Source organism: Apis cerana, linkage group LG3 (genome assembly GCF_029169275.1).
Source record: "Apis cerana isolate GH-2021 linkage group LG3, AcerK_1.0, whole genome shotgun sequence".
Taxonomy (NCBI): Eukaryota; Metazoa; Arthropoda; class Insecta; order Hymenoptera; family Apidae; genus Apis; species Apis cerana.
In genome coordinates, this window is record NC_083854.1 from 618,853 (window position 1) to 639,147 (window position 20,295).

The window sequence follows — 20,295 nt, forward strand, 5'->3', positions numbered from 1 at the left end:
AAATCTTATTAAACGATTGAAGATCTGTTATATATTATAATGATGATTATACAAATATGATTATTATATTGCTAAAAATATGCAATTCAAATGAAAACTTATATTGATCAATACACACTTGTACGAACTATGTATGTATCAAAATTCGAAGAAACAAATATCAAAGGAGAATTTTTTCTCGTGCAATTTTTTCTATTCTTAGATAAAATCTTAATCATTGCACGAATATAACTCTTTTTATAAACAAAATCCTGTGTACCTTTATCTATATTCGTTTTATACAAATCAATTATCGTTAAACTTAAGTTTTGTACACATTTTTGAATAATGTGACACAATAACAATTCACTATATAATCATATTACTATCGTTTTCGTAGTATTATTTTTATAATTATTAATGCCATTTTTATTGCTAGAATAATAGTAAATGAACTTAATTATTATCATTAATTACAATTATTATTATCATGATCATCATCTATTGTTCATCATAATCATTCAACAATCATAGTTATCATTATAATTACCCAATATTATAAAAATAATATCAAAGATTGACATAATTAATTTTGATTGTAAAATTATTATATACAAATTTTTTATTTTTTAAATGAATTCGAAAAAATCGAATATTTTAAATCATTATTATAGTTTGGTTTTGAGTGAATTTGAAAATAGTATAATTCGTTTTAGATTAAATGTTAATAATTCATATTGTATTTAAAAGTAAAATTAAAATTTTTTATTTTTTTGGTTTTAAAATTTTCAAACGACTTCAAAATAATTATCGTATTAATTTTGATTTCTAAAAGAATTTTTAAAAATGAAAATAATCTTCATACAGTTGTAAAAAAAAAATTCATTGCATTGATTTCAGTTTCTGTATTAAATATATCAGTTCTACAAAATATTTAGACATATTTAGACATTTTGAATAAAAAATTTTGAGATGATTCTAAATATTAAAATATATATAGAGATAAAAATTGATATTTACAAAAATATTTCTTAAAATTTATTTTTCAATTTATAAATAATTTTATTTTATATTATATTAAACGAAATAAAATGAAGATAAAATATGATTTTTGTTAAATCACTTTATATATTTTATTTAATTTCTAAAATCTAGAATCATTGCTATATTTTATGTTTATTAATTCAATACTGTATGATGATTCATAATAATGTATCAATTATAATACACATATTTCTATCGGTTTTGCATTAGACAAATATTAAATCAATAATGTTTACTTAAGTATTAATTAGTTTATTAATTATAAACGTAGTCACTATTTCTTAGATTTTATTATAATTTATTATAATTTAAATATAAAATTAATATATTTCTAACCCAAAGAGTTACATTTTATGTTTATTCATGTTTCTTTATTGCTTTATAATCCTTCCTATCTGTTTTAGATTTTGTTTTTAAAATTAAATTTGATAGAAATTAAATTGAAAGATAGAATTTATAAATCAATATTGTATCGTTATATAAGCGAACTAATATAATATTGATTATATAGAATCGAAACTGAAATTAAATCACTATAAATCACTATAAATAAATATAATAATATTCTAAATTTATAATTTTTCAAAATTGAAATTAAAATTAATCAGTATAAATTAGAATTTTTTTCTAAATAATTTTTTAAAATTATTTCGGTTTTTTAAAACTACTTCAATTTAGAATTTTCAATTTTCATTGACAATAAAACATAATTTTGATTTGAATTTGAACATTTTAATATATATCAATTATTCTTTTTCATAACGGTAATACCAATCAATTTTTAGTGACTTATAGGAAATTTATTATTATTATTATACTTTATGCGCATGCTTTCTCTATTACAATATATTTTCATTTAGCCAACTACTTCCGGAAAGAATTGTCCATTTTTCCGTACACGCGCAATGGATGAAGAGCCATTTTGTCCGGAGCAGCAACGTGGCAGCCGGCGTTCCCGGTGTTCTTATTACAATGAATATCCGTAAGTGTATTGAATAATAATATATTATTTTCAAACGTTTTTTTGTATAAAATTGGATACAAATATTTATAGATATCATATTTATATATATATATATATATATATATATATATATATTTGAATATCCGTTCACATTTTAGTTACATTGACTATACCCCTAATTTTTTTTAATCGTTTCAATTTATTATATTTTATTTTTATCATTTTAAATTTAATGATTATTTTAATAATTACTTTATTAAATATTTATATATCTTATATTTTTAAGTTCTTAATATTTTTAAGTTCATTAATAATTTTTATCTATTTTTAAATAGATAATATACATTATATTTTTTTTATATATGTTATTATATTTTTATTTCAAATTACCATTTTTATAAATTTTAATATTTCATTTATTATAATTTTAATATATCATTATTATAATATTTCACTATAATTTTTTATAAGATATCAGATTAAGTAAAAGGAGTAGAGTTCAAGTCAACATTTGATATTTCATTTTTTTTTCAGTTATATCATTACTAGTCACAATTATCGGTATAACAACTTGCTTTTCTACCGAAATATTACAATCTACAAATTCCTACTTAACTACACCTGATAGAATTCATCTGAAAAAAATACTTGAACCAGGTTTAACATCAAATGATGTTACATTTATGTATTATGCAATTCATGGATATACATTTCTTGGTGAAGTTTTATCAAACAAACAAGTAAGAAAATTTTATATTTTGTTTGTTTATTTAAAAATATTACTTATCAATATATAAATGATGAAATATTGCCATAATTGAAATATAATGATATCTTGATTAGTCTTACTGATTTAATCATTTATTTATTGTGATATTTTAAAAGTCTTTTGCAAATATTTTGACAAGATTTATATGATTTTTAGGATATTTGTAACTTTATGATAAAACTTATAAAAGATGAAAATAATATTACAACTGAAAAAGCTTTTCACATTGCATCTATATGGCGAACCATGGGAAATTGTCAAGCCAATTCATTATCTAATATTATAAAGGTATTTCAATAAGGTTAATTCATAAAATAGTATTTTTAAATATATTTTTAAATATAATGATGACTTCAAGACTTTCGTTCTGCTAGATTTCTATATTGAAGAATAATTTTATTTACTGAATAAAAATATTGTTTTATGTATATATACATATATTAATAAAATTTTTGTTATTAGAGATTAAGAAAAATTATTTTATTTAAATATAGGTATTTACAAATACAATAGAAAAAGAAACTTCAAGTATGATGGAAATATATTATGCAGTAAACGGTCTAAATATTTTATCGGAAAAATTGTCACGTGATAAAATTGATAATATAATAAAAACAATACAAAATATGCTACGAAAGGATGACAACTTATGGAAGTACGACTACTCTGCTAATATTTTAATCTTATAATTTATTTAATTTTTATTAAAAGTTACAAGATTTGAATCCAAGTTCTAATTTTTCTTGATTGAACATTCTACGAGCAGCTTGGGTTATGCATTTCACATTGCTTCGGATTTTGGAACAAGTGGTATGTTTGCTTTTGATCGCATTGAAGACGCTATTATTCAAGCTGATGAAGTAGATGGCCAATATTTACAATTTGAAGGTGGTCTTTCAATAACTAGTAAGTATTTAGTAAGTATTTTAATTAAAATTATAGTAGAATATCAAAGTTAAATTTTGTTTTGAAAAACCAAATTATTAATTTTTTTTGCGTTTTTTTTGTAATATTTGACAAGTATTATTTATTACAAGAATATAAGTTTTAATATCAGTTTAATATCAGAAAATCTTTGCAATAAATTTATCAATCATCAAAATTATCATCAAATTTATTAAATTTAATATATTCCAATTTGATAGTCCTAGAATGTATTACTTATTGCAAAGTAACTAGCATTAATTAACGATATAGTTAAATGCTAAAAATCCTCAAGTGTTATATTCACCATGTAAAATATATTGGCAAATTCAAAAAAAAATATAATTTTTTTAAATTGAAAATGAGAGTTAAATAAATTAAATAATTAATTGATAATGTTTTATTATATAATATTATATAATTTAATAATGATAATTTTATTATGTAAATAAACATATATTTAAATATATTACATTAGTGTTAAATATATAGTTTCTTATTACAAAATAAAAAAATTTATTTATTAGTTGTATGCAAAAAGTATAATGACAAAAAATAAATTATATAAAAAAAATTTCAATGATAAATTTTATTGAAATAATATGAATAATAATATGATGATAATAATATAATGATAATAATACGAATTTTGATATCTGCAATTATTTAATAACTTCTTGAGGCTTTTTGGCTTTTTGACTTTTGAAGCTTTGTAATTAATATTTTCTATTAATTTATTAATTACATTTTGATTGATTTCAGACTACAATTTCTTTAATAATTTTAAAATAGTATTATATTTTATGTTTTACTACATTTTTGTTTAAATAAATATTTCAATTAAATCGGAATTTTATATTGGCTATCATAATAAATTGATTTTCTTTAAAAAATTTGATATATATGCGTTTACATGACTAATATTTTGTTATAAAATAAAAAGTTCTACATTTTAATTTTTTAATTCTATTAAATTCTGTAATACATGTGTAATATTTATAAATATCCCTTCTGTAAATTACATGTACAATTCAATTGTCTTATAAATTAAATATATAAATCATTAACTAAAGTAATATTATATGAATATTAAATCATTTCTGTGATTGAAATAATTGAATAATTCTATAATTGAGTAATTGAAATAATTACAGAAGCTTTAAAATTTTCATTAGATAAAACATTTTCTTTTATTTATAAATTGCTTATCAAATGCTGAACGATTATGAATATTACACTTACTATGAATAATATTTTTTTTGATAATTGATCATGAAATCTTGCTTTTATTTGTGTTTCCTAAATAAGAATATATGATTCAAATTTTTATTTTTTTTATGAAACAATTTTTTAGTTACTTTTTAAAAATTTTTGATATTTGAAAATAATATTATTTTTTAAAAACTTATAAACGTTATAAATATATGAATAGAGAAATAGAAAAAGCATTATAAAATACAAAAAAATAATTAAAGATATATTTCTTTAAAAAATAACTTTTTAAAACAACAAGAAAATATGACTAAAAATATTTGTTAATTTATTTCTATATTATATATATGCATAATTTATCAATATACATTTTAATTCTTCATTAAGATAAACTTTAAATATGTATATTATTTCAAAAAATAATAAAAAAGCATTCTAAATGCATATAGTATTTTAACAAAAAATAATTAGAAAAATTTGAAATAATGTCAATATACTTTTTGCGGCGAGTAAAAAATTATTTCTACTTTCAATTAATCTTCAAGTTAAACTTAATTTCATTAAAAAAAATTTTTTTTCCTTGTATAAAAAAGAAAATTTTCATTAATTATGTGTACTTTTTTTTTTAGGTTTCTTAGTGAATGGTATTTTTAAACTTTCCAACACACTAAAAAAAAAACCACCACTAACACTTCAGCAAATAGTGAAAATGGCTAATTATCTTTTATCACGACGTTCCGTACAAACACCAAGAGGTGTTACAAGTTTACTTTCAGCATTAACGACTTTAGCAAACAATGATTTTGAAAAACCAGTTTGTGTAACATTAGCTAATGAAGAAATTAGCATTTCTATTCAACAACCCTTGGTTACAATAAGAGTTTGTGATATATTAGGTAATCCATTAACTAACACGTTTAAAGTGATTGCAAATTCTGCAACTAGAGTTGGAGATGATGTTGTTATATTCAATAAACAAAATTTGCAGTCTTCTACAACAGACAAGTAAGTGTTAATCTTCTTGTTTTTCCCCAATACTTTACCGATTCAGTTGAATTTTTTCCGAAATCGGTTATACCTTGGGGTATAGTATTTGTTGAACAATCTTTTAATCTTTCGTTAAAATTGGAAAAGATCAAGAAATTCAACAGACAATTTATATATATATATATTTATACAGGATATCCCAAGAATGAAACATTTGTAAAAGAGATTCTGATCTGGATATTCCTGAGATAATTTCAAGCAATATTTTTCTTTGCAAAAATTTAATTCCGATTTTGTTAACATGTTAACTGTCGCGTTACTCATATTCGGGTAATAACAAAAGTTCTCATCGGGCCGCGTCACTCATATTCGGGTGACGCTTATTTAACTATTTATGAGGAATCTTCGTATTTGGAAAGATATTCCATAGGATATGTTAAAATTATTAAATTATTTATTATATATTATTTATTATTTATTATAAAAATAATAATTTATTAAAAAATTATTTATAAAAATAAAAAAATAATTTATTAAAAAAATTATTTTGAATGTAAAATTTTAAAATATTCTATATAAAGCTGAAATTGATTTGGACAATTTGAACAAAAAGTTGTTATTTTTTTTAAATTCCATCGGTCTGTTTATCGTCTTTTATCTGAATAATATAATTTGCACGCACTTAATACTTACCAGAATTATTTTTTCGAACGGCAATATTATGTTGACTCTGTTGAAGGTTTTAATAAAATCTTGTTATACTTTCAGATAATCCTAATAATTTTGCAGCTAATAATTCTTTAAATTCTCTAAAATCTTCTAATTCTCTAAATTTTTTAAAATTTTCTATCTTTTTTATATTTTTTTTTGTTGCAATTTTGTAAACTATTAAAGCATTTACAACTGAAGAAATCCCTAGAAGAAGTTCAATATCAAGTTTTCGATACTATTTAATCCTTTTTCTAATTATAGTAGCATAAGAAACTATTATCAATACAATTACTATTATCGATATTTCTATTGCGGATACAAACAGTAATGATGAAAATAAATGATGCGAGACATTCTTGCAATCATCGGCGCGACTCGCATTACAAATATCGGAAATACTGAATACTGAAATACATTTGATACAGTGGCGCGCGTGGCCTGAACGAGATTTCGTTAGAAACACGCGCGGCAATGTGTTAATAAGTTATTAACAAAAAATACTCGTCAATCACGAAGCGTGTAGTCTAGTCATTAAACAGTAGCATTAGCCATATATCATTAACTGAATACGAGTCCAAGCAACATATCGAAAATGTGTTGAATATTATATTTATTTATTTATTCATTGTTCGTGATATAATTCGATCTAATTTTTTATTAATAAAAAAGATTTTATTATATTCAATAATATTTTCTTCAAGATAACGTTGATATAACATATCAACGTTATTGTGATTGATCAATGTTTTTTGTTAATAATTTATTAACAAAGATATAAAAAAAGTTTTTGCAAAGAAAAATATTGCTTGAAATTATTTCAGGAATCTTAATGGATATTTCCACTTTTTTGGGACATCCTATGTATACATTACAAAAGATTTTAACGTATTTATTAAATTTTAGAACATTATTTACTATGAATTTTATGGAAATGAAACCAGAACGAGGATTTTATAAAATATCAGTCACAGCTGGATCAGTAACCAATACCGTTATAGTGAAAGTTCTTTGCGACGTAATGGTCGATTATATGGAGATTGGTACTGCTGATGCTGATCAAACTACTCAACCAAAACTTACACGGTAATTTAATACAAATTTTAATAATAAATGTAAATATGAATTATTTCATATAAAATTAATGTATATATGATAAATATAATATTTAATTTGATGCTGTTTACAGAATACTTTTCCCTGAGAAATTGTCACAAAAGATTGAAGCTGATTCTCAACAAAAATTAGTTATGAGATTTTTATTAAGAGATAATGCTAATAAAAAACCTATGCGTACACATCAAGCATTTGTACGACTTTCTTCCATTTCAAAAAATGATAAAAAAGGACATGAAATTCTTTTTGTTGCTGAAGCAGATACATCACATCTTTATAAATTTGATATGGTATTTATATTTTTTAAAATAATTGTAACGAAATTTCTTGAAATTATTTAAATTATCATTGTTTATCTCTATTTGAAATATTTTAGCCTGTAGGAACTGCAGCAGCAAATTTCAATTATCAAAGCAGAGATTATAACGTAGAATTAATTATTGGTGATGCAATATTGAGTAATCCTTTCCAATGGACAGTGGCAACAGTTAGTTTGAAATTTCCTGAACCATCTTTATCCGAACGAACAGATAAAAATGTATTTTACAAGTCTAAGTCTAATGTTTATTCAACAAAACCAGAAATAAAGGTATAAATTTTGTTTTATTATTGCGTATTGTTAATATTCAAATAATGTTTTTCTTGTTTTGTGTATTACTAATTAATACAAACCAATGCTCGTTAGCGATAGCAATCTTTTTTCTGATTCTATTGCCTCCTTAACATTGGAAAAATATTATTGCCGTCAGATATATTTTTCTGTTTTTCTAAATAAGATAATATTTAGAACGATTACAAACGTTTATATATTTACATTTAAACGTTTATATTTTGACGGACATTCTTTTAAACTTAATATTTTTGTAAATAATATAAATTATTAAATAAATGTAAATTAAAAAAAATATTTATATGTTGTAGCATATGTTTCGCGAACCCGAGAAGAGACCTCCTGCCTTTGTTTCAAATTTATTTACTGGCTTATGCTTAGCACCAGTTCTTTTGTTACTTATTTTATGGGTTAAACTTGGAGTGAATATATCAAATTTTCCATTTTCACTTAGTGCGATTATATTTCATCTAGGACTAGGAAGTAAGTATTTAATAAAACAATAGATTCTTGTATAATGGAACGAAAGAAATATGTTATAAGCTTATATATTATATGTGATCAATTTATAATGTGTTAAATATAAAATAAATTAGATAAATTTCAATATTTTAATATTATTAATTTTATTTGTTTAGAATATATAAATATGTAAGGGTATTCAATACATAAATGGTGCATGATTTATGAAGCATTTCCGATAATGCAACAAAAAAATATTTCAAATAAAATTTGATTTATTTTTAATTAGTTATAAATTATAATATTTAAAATCTTCGAAAATTTTTCTTTTTATAAAAAATTAAAATTACTATTGGTGAATTGTCGCATAAGGAGAATTAAGTAACATTTAGAGATAGTGTAAAATCTGTGAAAAATAACTATGAAATTAAAAATATATATTATTTAAAAGAATCAAGCTTTCATTTTTTGAAGATTTTAAATATTATAATTTATATATAAAATAAATCAACTTTTGTTTAAAATATTTTTTTTATTATATTATTGAAAATGTTTTAAAAATTGCACACTATTTTGTTGAACATCTTATACTTATTTTTTTATTCATGTACGGATAGAAAATATTATTTATAATTATTAAATGATATAAAGGTATATTTTACAAAATCAAAATATATATTTTATTAAACAATTAATAGATAAATATTTTTATTCGACTTTAATATTTACATTTATTGGTGCTATGTATGAATAAATTTGAATATCTTTTTTAACATAACATATCTGACCATATAGATAGAGTCATCGTTTGAAGAGTTTGTACATAACATATGTGGTTTATATTACGCAAAATGTAATTCTCTAGATAGAGATTTATATAATATATAATATAATTGAGATATGCCCAATGTTTGACAAATAATCATTTTTGATTAATTTGTTGTATTTCGGGCATAAAAAAATGTGAAATTTTCGCAAGTGTAATTATTATATTGCAGTTGTAGCCCATATCTCACAACAATATTAATATTTATTTATATCTTCTTAAATGATATAATTATGTATATTCTATCATTTTTCAATAATTCTTAACTTGTTTTTCAGGTATTTTTACACTTTTTGGAATATTTTGGTTAAAACTAAACATGTTTGTTACTCTTCGATATCTCGTCGGCCTTGGTATTGTCACATTTCTCGCAGGCAATAAAATGTTATCACGAATAGCGCATAAACATAAATCACGTTAATTCATTAGAGCATAATATTTTTATAATCACTTGTGAAAATTAAGTTATTCAGCAAAAAGAATATACCTGAGAAAAGCATAAAGACTGGCCTTGCTGGAATGAATAAATCATTGAAAGTGACGAATTGTCACTTGTGTTTCATGTTATCATGAAATTATATTTATTGTATCTATAGTAGTATAATTTTCGATTAATACAATAAATAGCAATACTATTTTTCATGTAATTAAATGTGAAACAGATTAAAATTGCAATTATATAATAAGTCTGTAATTTTTATACATTTTATTTGTTAAGATTGAAATATATCTAAACATATGTATAATTATAATTTTTGTTACAGAAATGCATAAAAAATTTAAAATTTACTGACATTCCTACTTTTCGTTTTATTCTGTATATAAAAAGAAAATGGCTATGATCGATGATATCCACTTGTATTAATAATAAAATCAATTTTTAATAAGATTTTTTTGTATTGATATATTGACTTAGACATATTGAATTATGTTGAATTTCTTTGATCGGCAAGATAGTCTTTCACTAATTTTCGTAGATCATTTGCTTGCATCAATAATTTATCTTTTTGAGTTTGAAGTTCTGCAGTAATTAATTGTGCAAAACCTAATCGACGCCAAAAATTAATCGTTTGTTCAAAATCTTTCGTAATCTAAAAATAAAATGAATATGATTTCAATTTTGATAGCATAATAATAATCTGTATTTTTTTTCTATATACAATGGAATGAACATTTTTAAAATTCTTTATGTAATAAAGAAATAAATAGTATTTAAATGTTTTTATATGAATACTTTTTAAAAAAATTATAAGAAAAATATTTAATAAATAATAATTTTTTCTAAAATAAGATTTAAAAAAGTTTTTAGAAACTGTAGAAATATTGCAGAGATTTACGATTTACAATGTATATAATTTAAATATAATCTACAACAGATATTTGAAAATTTAAGCGAATCATTTTTGTATTACATAATAGATTTAATATAACTTGAAAGAGATTCAAAATTTCCTTTATATATGTAATGTATTAAGTAGTAATCTAATTTTCAACATATTTAGTTGAATTATTTTCAATTTTTAATACTTATATAAAATGAGCATTCGCGTTATTCTTTTTTTTTCTACTTCATTTCTATTCGATATTTTTCATTTAATAATTGATATCATTTTTGATTAAAGTGACGAATTTCAATTTCTGAAATACTTTTATAGATAACTGACGCGTTATTCAAGATCGGTCTATAGAATATAGAAATGCAGAATTATATTAGTGTCAAAAATTTAAAAATGAATGTTATATTTGTTGCATCTAGCGATGAAACGAATAGATATGTTTTGTGTGATCATTTCCAGTCATTGTCTTGTGTGCATTACTGTGTTATATATTTATATAATATATATGTTATATATGTTATATATTATATAAACATAGAAAAGTGAAAAGAACGAGTGAAAGAAAGAAAGCCAGAAAGGAGATTAGAAAACAAAATATATAATTGTATCATTGGAATCTCTTTTTTTCTCCATAATAAAAGAAGAGATACATCGTAAATCGTTTTAATAAAAAATAAAAATATTGAATTGTAGAAATATATTGAATAAATTGCAACTTTTAAAAAAATAGATTAAAGAATCGAGAAATTTTTATAAAAAAAATTAAAAAAATAAAACAAGATCAATCCTACAAATGTGACTCATATCTATTTTTTTTTAAAAATATTTAAAGAATTGAATTCTAACCATTTGAATTGGAATAATATCATTATCATCGGTTAGTGATAATTGCATAGGATGACTATTTATTATAGGAAGAATTTTTTCATCTTGTGTTTCATATTTTCGACACATTTGTATATAAGCGAGTATGCGTTCAGCTTTGACCATTAAAGCTTTCATATGTTTTACACTATGATTATATTCCTTACACATTGTCATCGTTCTATGTTTATCTTTTTTATGACCTGATCAATTAGGATTATAGTTAATTTAATCGGTTAATAATAAAAATAAATATATACGTATGTATACATATATAAAGATGTATACCAAGAATAAAACGTTCATTCGTTTCTCGGTAGATATTATGAAAGAAATTTGATTCTCGTAAAATTTCTTCTAATTCATTTCCAGATTCTTTTCCATGAAATTTAATTTTATTACGATATTTCATAATCTCATCAAGAAGATTCGCGATACGAAGATATTGTTTAGTTATTATTTGTTGATCAATATGATCCTTGTTCTTGATTATCTCGTAATCTTTTCGCCGCATTTCTGTATCTATTATAATGAAATATAAAACAGGAAAGATTATAAAAAATATTCACAAATCATTAATCATTACAAATCATTTTTAATTATTAATTAGTACTTATATACTTTTTCGATAATCAGAATAAACATTTCGCAAATTATTCCAAAGATTTTCAAGTTTCCTTTGAAGTAACGTTATAGTTGTTCTTTTTTCATTATCTCCATCTTCCACAAATGCATCAATTCTACCTTTGAAGTGAAAAAGTATAAAATTTATATTTTAAAATTATTAACAAAAGATATTTTTATTTTTAATAAAAAGAGAAAATTATACAAGAATATTAAGACAAATGTGATCACAATTGCGAAAAAGTATTTATAGATAATATCTTACTTAATAACAACTTACTTACTAAATGCAGTACTTCTTGCGATATTTGCGATATTTTCTCCTCGTTGGTTTACAAATAAGTTAATTTTTCGTAAAATAGTTTCTTTCTGATTTCGATGATAATTTATATTTTCGAAAGTAAAGATTTTATCAGCTAACGCTGTTTTAATTTTTTGATGGAAAAAGTTATCAATATCTGCTAGCCGAGCTTCATGTGCTTCCAAAGATCGATTAAATATTTCTATATGAGCACCATTTGCTCTACGACGTTGATCTTCGGCATCTTGTAGACTATCCAATAATAAACTGATGCTATATGTAGGAAATTTCCATTATATATGTATATATTTTAGTTGATCGTTTAATATTTCGTTGTACCTGTAGTCCTTGAGATCGAAAACATGTTCCAAAGTTTGCCAAATTATGTCGATCTTTTTATAGATATCCGGCATTTTTATACGTGTAAGCATTTCTCTCCAGAAACTTTGATAACGTTTCGTGTTTAAAGTACTAAGCTTAAGTTCATGAGAGAATGCTTCTTTTTTCAATTCTTGCGCAGTACGTACTGGTTTACGTGCTCTTTTACCTCGTTTCCGTTTAGGGCCCATTTTTAGTTTATGTTTATTTATGTCAATCTATGATAAAATTATTTTCACAAATTTCTTTTTCTTTTTCTTGTTTTTTCTTCAACTATTTCTTTCAAACGATTATTCTTTTCGATTTAATTGATATTCATGCGAAATGAATTTAAATGAATATTTAATTTTTCGATTAATCGAGAGTATTGATTTCGATATTACCAGCTTTCTTGTTATAAGAAATCTGAAGTCGAATAATATGTATAAAAACAATTATCAAATTATTATAAATATAATAATAATTATTAATAGATATTAATATTGAAATTGTTATGTATATAAAATATGGAAATGAAATATGATTGAATTTTTTCAATTTTTTTTCTTCTAAATTTTTTTCTTTAGTTTTAATAGTTTTAATAATTTTAATTTTATTAATATTTTTTTATGTGATTTTATGTGATTATTTAAAAATGTTCTGTACTGTTACTTAACACTTTTTCTTCTTTTATGATTTGTCTTTGAAATTAGTAGAATTCTCAAGGTTCTAAAATTAGAGAAATTGTTGTTTAGTGAAAGTATGTATGATCGGCATATAGTTCCATTCTTTCTGGAATTTTCGACGAATATTTTGTTTTACATTGTATATTGTACAATAAATATGTATATTATACAATGATAACACATATTCAAAGTTTTCATTTAATTTATGACAAAATATTATGAATCATAATATGGGATGATACGATATTGAATATAAATTCAAGGAGGATAGAAGAAATATTCAGGAATTTTAACCAATTAAGATGAATTCAATAACCTAAGATTAAAAGAAGGGATATGCCAAAGTAAAAAATGATTCTTGAATTCAGAAAGAGATTTGTGAATTCCGGTTTTAAAACTAGGAAGAGATATTAGCAATGTGGAAGGGATAAAATCTCGGTTTCTCATATATATAAAAGTCATTCAGTCTGAAGCATCCAAATATTTTGTTCAAACGAATATATCAATATTTCGACGAGGTTAATGTTTTTTCTCATATTTATTTTAGATTTTTTAAAATTTTTGTTTTTATTCGTAATAATTTGTTAAGATTCGATTAATCATTTTCATTATATTTTTCTCTTTTTCATTGTATTATAATTTTCTTTATTTTTTTTTTTAATATTTTTCATTCTTTCTCTTCTTTTTCTTTCTCTTTTTCTTTTAGAAATCGTATAGAAAATTTAAATTTTCTTTGATTTTTAGATGAAATCCTTGTATTTTTTTATATTGATAACATTGTTACTTGTTAATTATATTCATACCTCATCTGTGATTATGCATGGAGAAAATCATGCTTCAGTTATAAGCAACAATAAAATTGAGAAAGAAACAATAGTTCGTGTTAAGAGATCTCCTTTAATTAAATTACCTTTGTTTGTTGGAGCAACTATAATTGGTAAGAAAGCATTATTATTGGGTGGTACTGTTTTTGGAGCTAAAACTCTTATCGGCGCTGGACTTATAGGAGCTGGTTTATATAAAGCTAAATAGTGAGTATATTTTGAGATTCAAATTTAATTTTAATATTTTTATTATCAATTTATTTATTGTAACGTTTAATACAATAATTTTAACGGTTAATCTTTAATATATATTAGTTATGGCGGTGGCTATGGAGATAAATATGCGAGCTATCAATATACACCACCCACTTATGTTGAATCAAATTGGGGCTAATTCATGAATACGCGTGATGTAATTAATAAATAATAAAATAATTAATAAAATAATAAACAAGAATAATTCGAGAAATAAATTTATTTTTTTTTTTTTTACATTTTGATGCATAAATGATAAATGGAATCGATCCGCAGAAGAAAGTATAATTAAAACTTGTTTCATGTTCTGAAATAAATAATGTATTACTATGTATTAATTTGAATAATTTGTTTCTTAATTGTATGATTTTTTTTTAGAAAATTTTAGAATTATATCATTTCATTATAAGTAAATATAAATAAATATGAATATATTGTTTTTGTTTGTACGAAAATAAAAGAATGATGTTTTATTGCTAATTCTGAAATGTAAATATGTTATTTCATGCATGTTGTCTCTCTCATATTTCTTTTTAAATTAAGTTTATAATAATTAAGTTTCATATACGGTAATTAATTTCAATATATATTGACGTAGTAAAAATTCTGTTTGAAAATTATTTAAATATGACAGAAATTGAGCAACCAATTTATATTCCAAACTAAAGCACGTAGTTGAAAATGTTGCGAGATTGATTTCTATCAACGAATACCTAATGATTCGAAACATTGTAAAAGTAAACGCATTCTTATTCGTATTTTCTCTTACTTTTGCAACCTTTCTCTTTTATGATCCGTATTCTCGCCACGCATCATTCGTTACTTAATGCACACGTTTGATTCATTGAACGGATTGAAAATGTAAGTAAATCGAAAATGGTAGAGCTAGATTCATTACTATTCAACGATTGTTCGTTAAACTTGCGACACCTGTGTTATAGGTGCGATATAATATTACGTGTTAACGAATGTAATATATTTCGTAAGTAAATCGATCTTGTTTCCATTGTCTCTATTATCACATATCTTTTCAATTTCTTTTCCTTTCTTTCCTTTCTTTTTTTTTTTTTTCATTAAATTATATTTTTATGATATATCATAAAATAATAAAACTTAATATCATGTTTTTCAATATTGTAATTTTAAATTTTGTTCAATTATGAAAAATTATATATTTTTTTTAAAAATACAATTTATTCTTCTTACTTTTTTTTAAATTGTATATAAATATATTATATTATATATAAATATATTATTTTTTGCAAACAACTGTAGATAGTTTAAATATCATAAGAAAAAAATATATAAATAAATTTTTGATGAAAAATAATATGCTAAATATCAGATTTATGAGATTTGATTTATATCTTTTATATTTCATATGAATTATAATATCTATTATATATAATTAATTAGGATAGAAATGTTTTTAACTATTTTTTATACAAATTTTAGTTTGCTTAATATGAATAGAAATAATACAATATTACAATCAAATTATTTTAATACAATAAAATTTGTACCTTTTTTTTTAAATGCTTAATGAATATAGAATTAAACATATAAGCAAAAGTCTCCTGTTTAATTTAATATATATTTGATTTATTGTATTATTATATATGTTATATATATTATATATGTATTGTGATATTATTGTAATTAAATAATATATAATAAAATATAAATAAATGGTTCATTTAACAAATATTTAATAACAGTTTGAAAGATTTTAAAGATATTTTTAAATTTTTGTTACATTAAAATTTATAAAGAATTTATTAACTATTTTTTTTATTTATTAAATAATTTCATTGTTTTTTTTCTAAATAAATTATTTATAAATTCTGAATTTTTCTAAATAAAAATAAATTATATAATTACGAATCAAAAAAGAAATTTATCGCATTTACTATTTTATAATAAATTAATATTTTTATTATTTATATTATTAAATTCCGATAATAAATTATTATTTTATTTTTTTATTCATCATTTTTTATAATATAGAAATTTACTATATTTGTAGTATTTATAACTGTTTATTATACATATATAAAATAAGAATTTTATTTTATTATTTTTTGATTTATCATTGATTTAAGCATTTTTTATAATACAAATTATATCGTTCCTTTTGAATAATATTTTTAGTAAAATATTTTTTATATTTTAAAAAAAATTATTGAAATGACTGTATATAAATAAATAGAGTTTTATCTAAAGAATTTAATAATTTAATTATGTTATTTTTCTAATTTTTAGAAAATTAGTGAATTACTCAATAACTGGGCCTAATTGTGTTGCAAATGTTATGTTCATTGTGAAAATGGATTACAATGTTTAAGTAGGGATTCGATACGAATTTGATCACTTGAATAGGTGGGAGAATTTACTGTTTCGAAGGTAGGCAACTGTGTATAAAATCAAGGGAAGGTATCGAAAATGTGACATACGAGTTGTCACTCTCTATGCGTTTAAGATTATAAGATTCCTAGATCTTTGATACGAAACACGGTAAGAAAATGTAAATAATCATATATAATAATCAATGTATTTAATTATTTTTTTTTAAATATTTTAATAATTGCATTTTTTTTATAATAGATGCAATTAGTTACTATTACAATTTTTGTTGTTTTTTGTTGTTACATTATGCCATGTATAATGGCAAAAGAAGATATATTAGCATCGGAAGAAAATCATTTCTCGAATTTTGATCAATCTGTTATCCAACCAGAAAATGAACAATATTCAGGTGCTATATTAAATAGGGAAAAAAGAACACTTTTGCTAAAGAAAAAGCTTATTGGTGCGGGACTTTTGGGTTTTGGATTAGGTGTTGCAAAAGGGTAAAAAATTCATATCTACGCGAAATAAAATTTATTTATTCGCGTATTAAATTTCTTTCAAATTTATCTACATGAATTAATTATTATATTATTATATTATATTTTAATTTTATAATTTTTAGATATAAGATTGGTTATAAGACTGCTCCAGAAGTTCATCATGTATATTTATCCCCTCCTCCAGCATCCGTGAAATACGTAGAATACGTTGATAAACCTATTTTTATTGAAAGGATAATTGAAAGGCCTGCTCCGATTTTTAAACCGGTACATAGTGAATATAAGGATGCTTCTTCTTATGGGTAAACTATTATTTATTGCTATTTCTTTGTTATTTAATATACATATTTATATAATTTAGTATGCATAAAATTCTTTCATTATTTCTTTCATATATTTTTTTTAGACCTTGGTAATATTAAAAATCATCAATTGAAGGAAATCACATAAAACGAATGAAAAATAATAATTGAATTATCAATCATAGCAGCAAAAAAAAAAAAATTAAAAAAATAATACGTTGTATGTGTATTTATATACATATATGACATATATGTATATAATATATACATATTATATATTTATGTTTAACTTTTATTATGTTTAACTCTATTGAGATTTATTTTTATATACACATATGCGCCTATATTTTTCCATATATTCAGAATTCATTATATGATACAATAGAATAAGATACAATATATATAGTACATTATCACTTTGTAAAATGATTTAAATAAATACAATTAAATATTGTATCTTTTTATCAAAAATTATATTATTAAAAAAATTATTATATGACATTAATAAATTATATAATAATAATAATATAATAATATTATATAAAAAAAAAGCGGATGTAAAAATATCTTATTTTTTTGTCTAATCAATAAAATTTTATTTCCCAATTATGTACTGTTACATAACAAAAGTAACAGTATTTTCACGTTTTTAGACAATTTATCGCACTCTTTTTACCGTTAGTCGCATTGTTCTGGGAAAGAGATCACAAATTTGTTAAATGACATTTAATGAATGTAATGATAATAAATGTTTGTGCTTTTACATCTCTTTATCAATTCTTTTCTGCATTTATTATATATTTATACATTATAAGCGATGAAATGTGAAAAATTTATTGAAAATATTTTCCAAATTTTTCACTTATAAAAGCTTATAATATTATAAATTGTTCATCTATACATTATGTGCGTTATATACACATATATATCTAACATACAGATTATTGCATAATCACATTAAATATACATTCATACATGCTCTTCTCTTATGCAGTATATAAAGACAAAAGGATGTAATTTATTTGGCGCATTAAGCGTCATTCATTGTGTGAATAGATATACTTATTATTAATTTTGAAATATATACATACACAGTCGAAGAATTCTCTTAATCTTTACGATTTACTTTATGAATTACAGGATAGATACTAGAAATAGAAAAAATGGGGGAGGGAGGGATGGATGGATGGAGGGAGGGAGGGAGGGAGGGAGGGAGGGAGGGAGGGAGGGAGGGAGGGATAGAGAGAGAGAGAGAGAGAGAGAGAGAGAGAGAGAGAGAGAGAGAGAGAGAGAGAGAGAGAGAGAGAGAGAGAGAGAGAGAGAGAGAGAGAGTGTACTTACTTACGTTGCAGTTATTATTGTCAACGATTCGAAAATAATTAAATTATGTACATTTACGAGAAAGGTATATATTTTCTTTTCTCTCTTGATGAAAACGTAATAATATAAGTGCATGATGTGTGATAGTGTATCATTATATTTCAGCAGAGTTTTATAAACAATTTTAATGATATAATTATTTGATTTATTGTGCATTTTATGCACAACAATAAAATATATTATTTGATTTTAAGTTATGAAATAATTGAAGAAATAATGGATCAGAAAAAATACGGAAATAGAATATATTGCACACATTTTCAATATAATATATTTACATAATACGAGAGCTGCATATGTAACAGATTGTCATTCGCGATAATGGGTATAAAGTTTTCTCTATATCTTTCGCAATTATTATACTATAATCAAAGGGGTCAATCGATTTATGATAATATTATATGAAAGAGATAAGGATAAGTACACAAGTAAATAACTTTTGCAGAATTCTATTATCTTTGTATCACGGTTCAATAAATTTAATATCGCTCATATATGTCTAATGATTCGTATGGATACGGGACGATTGTCATTTTTTGAAGAATTTTAATAAATAAATGTTTACGACAAATATTTTTATCACTTAAAGATGTAATATTGTTCAACGGAGCGTTAATGATTCTACAGAGAGAGAAACAGATGCTGCCTGTCTATAGTGTTGAAGAACAGAAGCTGGAGTAGACGGTACTTCTTCGATACGTTCCAGATCATTTGCTGCACCCGCACTATTTTGTTTATAAAGTCTTGGTGTCATATTCAAATTTTGTTGTGATAATAATTGTTGTTGTTGTTGCTGTTGATGTAATTGCTGTTGATAATTAATTTGCTCGGTGAAACCAACATAGGTAGTTTCATCGGGACGATCTAGACTAAATTGTCTCTTTAAAAAACGACAACCTGTGCTTCTTCCTACAA

General features: G+C 22.3%; 5 protein-coding genes across 11 annotated transcripts in view; 3 read left to right on the forward strand and 2 right to left on the reverse strand.

Moving 5' to 3' along the window:
• Window positions 1–1,848: 1,848 nt before the first annotated feature.
• LOC108000901 (dolichyl-diphosphooligosaccharide--protein glycosyltransferase subunit 2) lies at window positions 1,849–10,490 on the forward strand. Its single transcript, XM_062073289.1, has 11 exons — window positions 1,849–2,005; window positions 2,522–2,727; window positions 2,913–3,044; window positions 3,251–3,411; window positions 3,523–3,662; window positions 5,522–5,897; window positions 7,494–7,673; window positions 7,777–7,993; window positions 8,080–8,292; window positions 8,625–8,796; window positions 9,880–10,490. Exons 1-11 carry the CDS (start codon window positions 1,933–1,935, stop codon window positions 10,020–10,022), a joined length of 2,013 nt encoding a protein of 670 aa, XP_061929273.1. The 5' UTR covers window positions 1,849–1,932; the 3' UTR covers window positions 10,023–10,490.
• On the reverse strand, window positions 9,467–13,296 carry LOC108000902 (dynein regulatory complex subunit 2-like). The gene is made up of 6 exons (XM_017061592.3): window positions 13,067–13,296; window positions 12,711–13,000; window positions 12,424–12,546; window positions 12,091–12,324; window positions 11,785–12,005; window positions 9,467–10,692 (listed from the first exon to the last, which is right to left on the reverse strand). Exons 1-6 carry the CDS (start codon window positions 13,294–13,296, stop codon window positions 10,528–10,530), a joined length of 1,263 nt encoding a protein of 420 aa, XP_016917081.1. The 3' UTR covers window positions 9,467–10,527.
• Window positions 13,297–13,646: 350 nt separating this feature from the next.
• Window positions 13,647–15,067, forward strand: LOC108000900 (uncharacterized). Its single transcript, XM_017061589.3, has 3 exons — window positions 13,647–14,288; window positions 14,515–14,801; window positions 14,910–15,067. Exons 2-3 carry the CDS (start codon window positions 14,515–14,517, stop codon window positions 14,986–14,988), a joined length of 366 nt encoding a protein of 121 aa, XP_016917078.1. The 5' UTR covers window positions 13,647–14,288; the 3' UTR covers window positions 14,989–15,067.
• Window positions 15,068–17,205: 2,138 nt separating this feature from the next.
• Window positions 17,206–18,763, forward strand: LOC107994293 (uncharacterized). Of its 2 annotated transcripts, none has more exons than XM_017051121.3 (4): window positions 17,206–17,363; window positions 17,454–17,698; window positions 17,821–18,000; window positions 18,105–18,763. In XM_017051121.3, exons 2-4 carry the CDS (start codon window positions 17,454–17,456, stop codon window positions 18,112–18,114), a joined length of 435 nt encoding a protein of 144 aa, XP_016906610.1. In that variant the 5' UTR covers window positions 17,206–17,363; the 3' UTR covers window positions 18,115–18,763. The 2 variants fall into 2 exon arrangements, with proteins under 2 accessions (XP_016906610.1, XP_016906611.1); XM_017051122.3 differs by having other exon boundaries at window positions 17,277–17,373.
• A 691-nt stretch (window positions 18,764–19,454) lies between these two features.
• LOC107994294 (retinal guanylyl cyclase 2) overlaps window positions 19,455–20,295 on the reverse strand; it is a 36,516-nt gene continuing 35,675 nt past the window's right edge. For 5 of the 6 annotated variants that reach the window (XM_062073293.1, XM_062073295.1, XM_062073290.1 and 2 more), the window contains one exon: window positions 19,455–20,289. In XM_062073293.1, coding sequence (XP_061929277.1) covers window positions 19,982–20,289 — 308 coding nt within the window. In that variant the 3' untranslated portion in view covers window positions 19,455–19,981. The remainder of the gene's footprint in view (window positions 20,290–20,295) is intronic. The other variant, XM_062073291.1, reaches the window with a different exon arrangement.